The sequence below is a fragment of the Lepisma saccharinum genome, chromosome 17, assembly GCF_977018435.1.
Source record: "Lepisma saccharinum chromosome 17, izLepSacc3.1, whole genome shotgun sequence".
Classification (NCBI taxonomy): Eukaryota; Metazoa; Arthropoda; class Insecta; order Zygentoma; family Lepismatidae; genus Lepisma; species Lepisma saccharinum.
Window position 1 is genome coordinate 15,247,386 of NC_139245.1, and position 9,152 is coordinate 15,256,537.

The window sequence follows — 9,152 nt, forward strand, 5'->3', positions numbered from 1 at the left end:
TTCTGTGGAGGAAGGGATGTCTGTGTATGATGATGATCATATAACCTGCACATTGGCCGAGATCGTGAATGTGCGGGGCCCTCCCTTTATTGGCACAGTACAGTGAGCATGAGGTTAATTTACTTTTTATATTGTAAGATTAATATTTAATGGATGTATATACATGCTAATATCAAATTTAAATTGAGATTACTTAACAAGTAAAGTGACTGCATCTTCTTTTGACCTCACCCAACGATGGTTACAACCAAAATAGACTGTCTTGATATATAAACCAGATCAAGCATTTGTTTTCATGTGAAATTGATGTGATTAAACTTATAGGGCTATAGTTACTGCCATTTATTGTTTAAATTTGGTGATGCCCTTTGTACACTTCTGTTCACAAAAAGTGGCACACTCGTTTGAGTTGAAGTCCAGCTTTGTGTCCAGAAGTACAGCCGAAGTAGTGTTCAGAAAGCAGCAGTGTTGCTTACTATCAATCATTTTAACCACATGCAGGGAATTTTGTGTTTCTCAGACTCAAAGAAAATGTCTAACGGAAAGATTGCAGTGTAAATATTAATTAACTGGTATTTCCACGTTAACAATCAAAGAAATGTAAGTGTGAAATATTCCTGAAATTTATTTTAAAAGGAAATGCGTTTGGACGTTCGTGAAGTGGTCATCACAATGTCAAAAATGCATTTTTTTAAAAATATATTTTTCACGAATTTTGCACATTTACATTACTTTGATTGTAGACGTGGACAGTTCAGTTAATTAATATTTACGCTGCAATCTTTCCATTAGCCCTTTTCTTTGACCTGAGAGACACAAAATTCCCCTGCTTGTGGTTAAAATGATTGATAGTAAGCAACACTGCTGGTTTCCGAACACTTACTTCGGCTGTACTGCCAGAACCGAAGCTGGACTTCAACTCAAACGAGTGTGCCACTTTCTGTGAACAGAAGTGTACATTGAAACAAATTTTCAATATTGTTTTCAACTTTATTTACAGGCGTATAGCTGTTCGACAAGATACTTGTGCAATGGTAGCTATTTCGTTAAATATTCAGCAGAGAGTTCATCCAATAATTTGGTCGGTTTACAACCTCCCGTTTGACTGCACCCAAGCCATTCCAGTTAAGAAGCCTATAGGTGGCACTTTGATTTTCTCCGTGAATGCTTTGCTATATTTAAATCAAAGCGTGCCACCGTATGGAGTTTCAGTCAACAGTGTTGCAGAAGCAAGCACAAATTTTCCACTGAGTATGTACAGTATAGAGATTAGAACTCTTATATTATACAGTGTAACCTTGATTATATGTTCATCAGGAATCTGTGGCCAAATAAATATGGGCAAATGTAAACATCCTAGACCATAAAATCAGGGTTCCATTGTAAAATGATTTTTACATAAGTTCTTCAAGCTGTGCTATCTAACCAGAAATGTTGGTCCAAAGTTTTCTATTTCTGTGGAGCATTTATCCATTGTGTGTTATTTATCTAGCATCGTGGGCCTCCCCGATGGCGCAGTGGTGGCGTCGTTGCCTTGTAATCAAGGGGTCCTGGGTTTGATACCCGGTGGAGGCACATAGTGGTTCGGATTCCACTTTAAACTGTAGGTCCAGTCCCGATTAGCCTTACTGTGCATAAAGTGGACTTAAAACACCAAATGAAACCAATTATATAGCATCGTGTTACTCATTTTAAATGATTAATAGATTAAATATTTCCCTTATGTGGACATAGATATTAAAATTCATGTTATAGCATTGGTTTGAATTATGACAATGGATGGAATTTATATGAATTCACATTTTAGTTAGAATTGTTTTAAGTCACAAAATACTAAAAACATATAATATACTTGTAATTGTTAAAAGCTTAGAACCATGTCAATGTTTTGACCCAATGCATCACCTTTAGGTAGGTGTAGGTGATGTGGGCAGCTGACAAACAGCAACTGACAATGCAAACTGAGAAGGTTCATTGCCAGACTAAATGCAACTTGATTCAGTTCGGGTATCATAGGAATTTTTAGCTAGCGAAGGCATCATCAATACTGAACTGAATGAAGTTGCATTTAGTCTGCCAACTACTCTCCAGGTTTCCAAAGTACTGTATGATGTCTTTCATCCCTGTAACATAACTGCAATGGCTGCCACTTCAACAATTCTTATTTGCCAGGTGGCCAAATCACCTCCCTCCCTCACCTTACCTGTTGTAAGCATGTTTTAACTCCTGTCCTGGGTAAGTTATTTTAAGGTAGAGATAGTGTTATACATATACTACTGGAAATATTTCCTAGTGCCAAATTCTGAATGGTGTATGTTCTTAGTAAGGGATCACAAACAAAACTTGATGCAGAGAAATGCACTAGGAGGTTCATGTTTCTGCTCTGTCTTCCAGAGTCAAAGCATTGTCGTGTGTTTCGTAGATCTTATAGGCCTCCCCGATGGCGCAGTGGTAGCATCGTCGCCTTGTAATCAAAGGGTCCCGGGTTCGAAACCCAGTGGAGGCTCGTAGTGGTTCAGATCCCTCTTTAAACTGCAAGTCCAGTCCCGATTAGCCTTACTGTGCATAAAGTGGACTTAAAACACCAAATTTATCAATCGTAGATCTTACCTGTCCATTTTCTATTTCAGAACCACAGGATGGGCTGAGGATTACGCTGGATGGTGCACAAGCAGCATTCATTTCGAATGAGAGACTTGTTATCTCGTTGAGAGGAGGTGAACTGTATGTGTTAACATTGCATGCAGACAGCATGAGAAGTGTCAGGAATTTTCATTTTGACAAGGCAGCTGCTAGTGTATTGACTTCATGTGTAAGTTATCTTTAATTGTCTAATATCACATTTTGTAATGTTTTAATAATCAGAAATTGCATTACGTATTTCTTGTGTTCTGCACTACTCATGTGTTAATAACTGTGTCATTTATTGTATATATTTGATATTTAATATCACTTGGCTAATCATGATAATGAGGATGAGAGATGATTAGATGAAATTGATGAAGGGATGCTTACAAAGAACACCCTTGTCCAGGCAGAAACTGAAACCCAATAAATTTTGTGGTGAGATCAAAAGTTTGGCACATAATGTGCTCGCTCACTGAGCCGACACATTTATTGCATATCTAGTAATACTGCAATATTCATATTAAGTTACCCTAGCACTCCATGCTACAATGTTTTATACCTCATTGAAGTTTTAGGAACATTAGATTAGCAATTTACAATAAGTTAATCTGAACTTGCAGCTTGACTGACGTTTCTTCCTTTCTGCATCTGTTATTTTACGTAGCTTTTCTACCTCTTTTCTACATGGAAGACAACCAAGACCTTTGACAATTGGTAGCCCTGAATATTCAAAAAAGTTGAAGAGAGCCTAATTGTATGCTTATATTCTGAGATGTGCAATTTGCACACTTTCTAGTTTGATATTTTAGTTATGTTAATCAGAGATTGTTTTTTCAATTTTTTTAGCTGTCCATATTTGAAGATAATTACTTATTCTTGGGCTCACGCCTCGGAAATTCATTATTATTGAGGTTTACTGAAAAGGAAGAAAGCACAGTTATGACATTTGGTGATCGAAGGTCACCTAAACATGAACCACCTTCAAAGAAGAAACGTCTGGACACTTTAGGTAAGTTCTAATATAATTGTTGCTTCTCCCATATATCTTACTGATAATACTTTTGGTACAAAATGTGGAAGGTTTTCAATTTTTACCCAACATGGGGGAGCTTATTGAAGATAAATAGAGACCAATCCAGTAACCAAATGAATGAACCAATTGAACTTGATGTACTGACCAAATCCTGGCATCTTACACAGACCCAGATGTACATAGAAGGAACGTCTTCTGTATGCTTATGTGTGTAAGATATCTTTGAAGAGTTCTACATCATAAAAAATATCCAGTAAATGTCTGTATGTTTTACTGAACTATTCCAGTAAATGTCTGTATGTTTTACTGAACTATTTTTTGCCATAGTTAATAATATATAAGTAGATATATGTTTTGAGTTTTTATATTGTTATCCAGATGATTTTATTTGGTGAAGTTATGATCTGATAAAGCTTCACAGAATACTTACATAGCCATAGATATCATAATAAGAAGAATTATGATAATTAGACATAAAATCATGTGAATTAATAATACAAATGTGCACCGGCACTTTTCAACTTGTAAATATTCGAAAGTTTTTACCAGTGCTTGGTTCCCGTAACTTCCTCTCAGTAGACGAAATGCTAAACGGCGCACGCTTTTAGAAGGAACATGAGTTCGGCCAATACCCAGCCAGTGCTACTGCGCTGTTGCCAAACTAACTGCTTGCGCAAGGGAAGGACAGAAAATTCGCGATGTGTCCATTATTTTTGATAATGCATGCACGGTATATATGAGTACAGTGAAATAATATAGTGCATATTTCTACACATGATTATATCACATCACTGTAGCATATACGAGAAACCCATACCTGAAAGAAGCTTGAAGGTATTTATTTATTTATTCATCACCGCTCTCGTCGTCTTCCTCGGTCTCCGCATGGACGTCCGCAGGATTTTTTCCAGGGAGGGGCAAGGAAGGTGCTTTTATCCAGGGGGGGGAAACAAGGCACATTTTCCTCCATATAAGTGTTTTTCCCTCAAAAACAATGCTTAAATTTGAATATCATATTCATGCAATAATTAACACATATTATAGTGGCTGTAATGAATTTATATGTGAAAAATATATAATTTTATGTTGACTTTCATTTTCCAGGGGGGCCACGGCCCCCCTTGCTTCCCTCCCGGACACCCATGGGTCTCTGTGTCACTGATTTCACTCATTTCCGAATCACTCTCCTGAAGGTTAATGATTAGATTTTACACCCTTGGTGCCTGTACTACTGGTGCTAAGTTTTGAGAGTGACATTATTTAAAATAAAAAGAACACATGGAACACACACTATCGCACGAAAGGGCTGTATTTAATCTTTTCACAAACTGTTCTTTGTGGCGCACGAGTGAACGATAAGCGAATAATTTTACACCGGCCTTGCTACGAAAACGCTGAACTCAAACTGACCCAGGCTTGCAATGTTCGAGAACGCCCAGAACAATGAAGGGTCATTGTTTATATCGAGGCGAATTTAACACCCACAGTTTTCCCTAGACACAACTCAGCTGCGTCAACACGGTGGCAAAGAAAAATATAGGCTGAAGGAAATGAAAGGTGTTTCTTCAAGGAACGATAACTCCGGCTGTAGACGACGGAAATTCATTGGATTTGGACAGTCAGGTTCAAAATGTCTTTCCCCCATCTTATGATGAACCTTAAAGTGGCGAGTTTTATGAAAACTTCTTGCGCGCAAGAAAAATACAGAACACGGCTTTTAACTTCCGCGCCGCAGTCTCCTAACTGTACAACGTTGCACTTCTGCCATTGGTTGATCGCCACGCACACCCTCTGCTTGGCCCCACCTGATATCGCTTCTAAAAGCGTGCGTCGTATAGTTGCATATCTTCAGTCAATGTTGTACTTGTATGGAAAAGGTATTAAGTTAATAGCAGTGGCGGAGCGTGACCTTTCCAACAGTGTAAGCCTAGCATGACGAAGGCTATTTCCCGTTGTGCTTATTTTTAGGCTGACATGGTTAGTGATTTATCTACACACATCGACCCCCGCCCCCCCCCCCCCAATTTTTCAGAACACTTCCCTGGAATTTTTCACCAAATTAAAAATTCTGGATATCTGATAATTAAGTCAGTGTTATTCCTATCACAATGAGTAACGTAACGATAAAAAATATGCAGAGTTAGATAAAATTAATAATAATAATAATAATAAACAAACGAAAACAGAAGGAAACAGAAAAGTGCTGAATACTTTTTACAACCGCATAACCAAGTATCAGCTCCGTATCATTAATCGCAAAATCGGCGCACTTTATTTTTCGTTTCTGTTACTATGTCTGCTAGAGAAGGAAGGGGTGGGCCTACCTATATCCACAAGTTTCTTCTTGACAGCAAAATCCTTACTGGACAACGGCGTCTTCAACAAGTTCTCCACCCCACCGCACAATCACACTCATTTTATTCCATAATGCACTTCACTACTGTATTACACCACAGCACAGGGACGACATTCCGCTTTTCAATAGATGGAATTCGCAAAAGCAATATCTCGAGACTTTAACAAACACACAGCAAGAAGGGGAAAACAAAAAGAAACCAGATCCAAAATCGGTCACTGCTCAAAGCAGTGATCTTTCGGACTGTGAGGGGAATATCCCTTTCGGATATAAATAAATTCCCTCTCTTGCCTTAAAATTCCCTATATTTAGTAAAAAAAAAAAATACAATATAAAATATAAAAGAAATGCCCACAAATTGTAGGGATATATCCAGAAATTTCTATCAAAGGACATGTAAGTGTTTTCTTAGGATAGTGTAAAAGCAAATCTAGCACCTAAAAGATCAGAAACAGGCTTTTCGTACGTTGTTCAAAGAGTGTTTGAATCACGGACTATGTAATTAATAATATTTGGTTCACATTTGACATGAAATTTGTAAAATTGGTTCAATCTTCAGTTTTCATTAACATTTATTTATTTATTTACTTATTTATTTCACTTTTTAGCTCAATTATTACCAGCTGAGTTCATACATAAACGGAAAACAGAGTCTTAATATGTCTAATGTTTATGCTCTCCTACAAGCGAAAAACAGAAACAACAAGAATTTAGCACATCAATGTGTATCTAGTTTTTACGTATCCCGCTCATTTCTAGGTTTCTCCTTTTTCCCCTTCCTGTTAGTTTTTTGCTTCAGAATTCCCTGTTCCTGGAAACCTCCTTGAAGCACCACCGGCTCAAATTTCCTTTGCCGTCAACCATTCATACCCGACAACGCTGGAGCCCCTCCTCTTGCAGGACCTGTGTCTCGCTGCCGCGTATTCAGTGAAGCCAACCCAAGCATAATGGTGCTAAACCTCGCACAAGTTTAAAAAGTCGTTTGTAAGTTGGAGATATAAATAAAACAACAGGGCCGCTTTTCGTTGTGGTTGAATTTTCTCAAACTTTTAACATAACGTGGAACCCATGTCGTTGGTTGAACCATTCGAATTTATATTTGTTTTTGTTATAAATTAATATTTATAATATGAAAATCCCAGAACAATTTAGTAGTATGTAGCATAATTTCGGAGTTTAAACGACACCATGGATGTCCAGAAGGGGCAAGGGGAGGAGGCACTTCCTGAAAAATGAATGTCAACCATTTTCACACATATAATTTCATTTCAGTCACATCAAATTGTTAATTATTGTAAGGGCGTTGCAGAAAAATGTTAACTTCAAATTGAATTAGTATATTTTGAGAAGGGAAATATACCTAGTTTACCCCAACCCCTGAAAAAATACTTTGCTTAATCCTCCCTGGTGGAAAGAAATACTGCGGACGTCCATGAACAACACTTTTTCTAAACATGAGGTTTGCAACGCTGCTGTAAGCCTCTGCCCGTAGGTTTACACACCTAGGGTTTCGACGCGCTCTTCTCCCTATATTCCCTGTTCTTCTCCTTCCAGATACGGTGGGCGACGGTAGGCACTGCTCCTTCGCGGTCAGAAATTTGTAAGGCAACATTCAGACGGCTTACAACTTTCCCCAAGCAAAAGGCGGGAGTTCTCATGTGCCATCTGGTGTGAAGTGTTGCAATCTAACAAACAGGATCTCGAAGACTGGTATCAGGCCGAGATGAACTTTGAAGTTTTTACGAATTTTGCCATATAATTACATACATTTTACTAGAATTAATAAAGTGTAAGCCCGGCTTACACGGCTTACATGGACGCTCCGCGCCTGGTTAATAGTAACCACTTCTTGGTGTGGAAGTAACTATGTACTGGGCCTTCCTCATAATGTAGTGGTTTTATGTGTTAACATTTCTTGCAGAGAGCTAGTAATCGAGGAACGCCAAATTCAATTCCAAGTGGAGGCACATTGCATAATTATTCAAATCTCACTTTAACCTGTAGGTCCAGTCCCAATTGACCTATATGAGCATAAAGTGGACTTAACTACAAACTTAGTTTGTGTACTAAAAGAAATGTTTATTCTTTAGGTGATTGGATGGCCTCAGATGTTTCAGACATCAAAGACTTGGATGAACTTGAGGTGTATGGACGTGAAGATCAAACATCTTTGCAGATTACCTCATATGTTTTCGAGGTAAATATTACTTCTATTTTATTATCATGTATTTAACTGTAATGTTTATAATTTCAATTGTGCATTGTATTTGGGAACTATATTAGCTTTCTTGTTGAGGGATGTGAAACAATTGAAAGATAATATACTAGATTATTACATTGTTTTCAAGAACATTCAATAATCAGGTGAGAAATGGAAACATAACAATGAGCATTGTTTGGTTCAATTCAACCATTCATTGAATATAAAGAATTGGTTTTTCTCACCAAACTTGCATGAACATCAACTGCAACATTGATGGCTAGTTTTCAAGGATGGATTGATACTTGATGTGATTCCTGAAGTGAACAAGAAGTTCATGAAACATTCATTTTTTCATGCTGTGTTCATCAAGATTGCATATAAATACATTGGACCCCAAATTTTACATTTTCTCAAATTATACATTCAATCTTCATAGCCCCAAATGTTATAATTTTTTCTGGATTTTACATTTGAAGTTTCTCATGATCCCCTGAAAAACATAAAATTGAGGTTTCACTGTATGCTTTTTATATCACATGATATTATAGTGCAATTTAAAATGATATTAGAGATTTTTTTTTGTTGGAGCTGAGCTAATAGCCAATGCACCTGTTTTAGATAATACCAGTGGTATCAACATTAGACAGTATTGGTTCAAATTTAATCACTGATACAAACTTTTTTTTCTGCCATCAAGTTGTCTTGCAGGATACACAAAAATTGTACAGTTAACTCTCGATTCTACGACCCCTCGAAGTAACGACCCTTTTCCCAGGAACTGTGAAAAATTTGGAAAAAAGTTGAAAAATTCAAGGAAAAATAAATTTCTTGCACTCATTCCCTTCACGAGTACACTACCGCTCGCAAGTGGGTCTGATCTAAAAATAGACACCGTCTGTCCAGCTCTGACCTAGATTTCAACAGGTCCCCGT

General features: G+C 37.4%; 1 protein-coding gene across 1 annotated transcript in view; it reads left to right on the top strand.

Annotated features, from left to right (window-relative positions):
• The window catches only part of Cpsf160 (cleavage and polyadenylation specificity factor subunit 1), an 83,601-nt gene that overhangs the window by 18,366 nt on the left and 56,083 nt on the right, over positions 1-9,152 (top strand). Inside the window, exons 5-8 of the mRNA XM_083138992.1 lie at positions 1,001-1,251; positions 2,631-2,812; positions 3,475-3,637; positions 8,108-8,214. Of these exons, the coding sequence (XP_082995118.1) occupies positions 1,001-1,251; positions 2,631-2,812; positions 3,475-3,637; positions 8,108-8,214 (703 nt within the window). The remainder of the gene's footprint in view (positions 1-1,000; positions 1,252-2,630; positions 2,813-3,474; positions 3,638-8,107; positions 8,215-9,152) is intronic.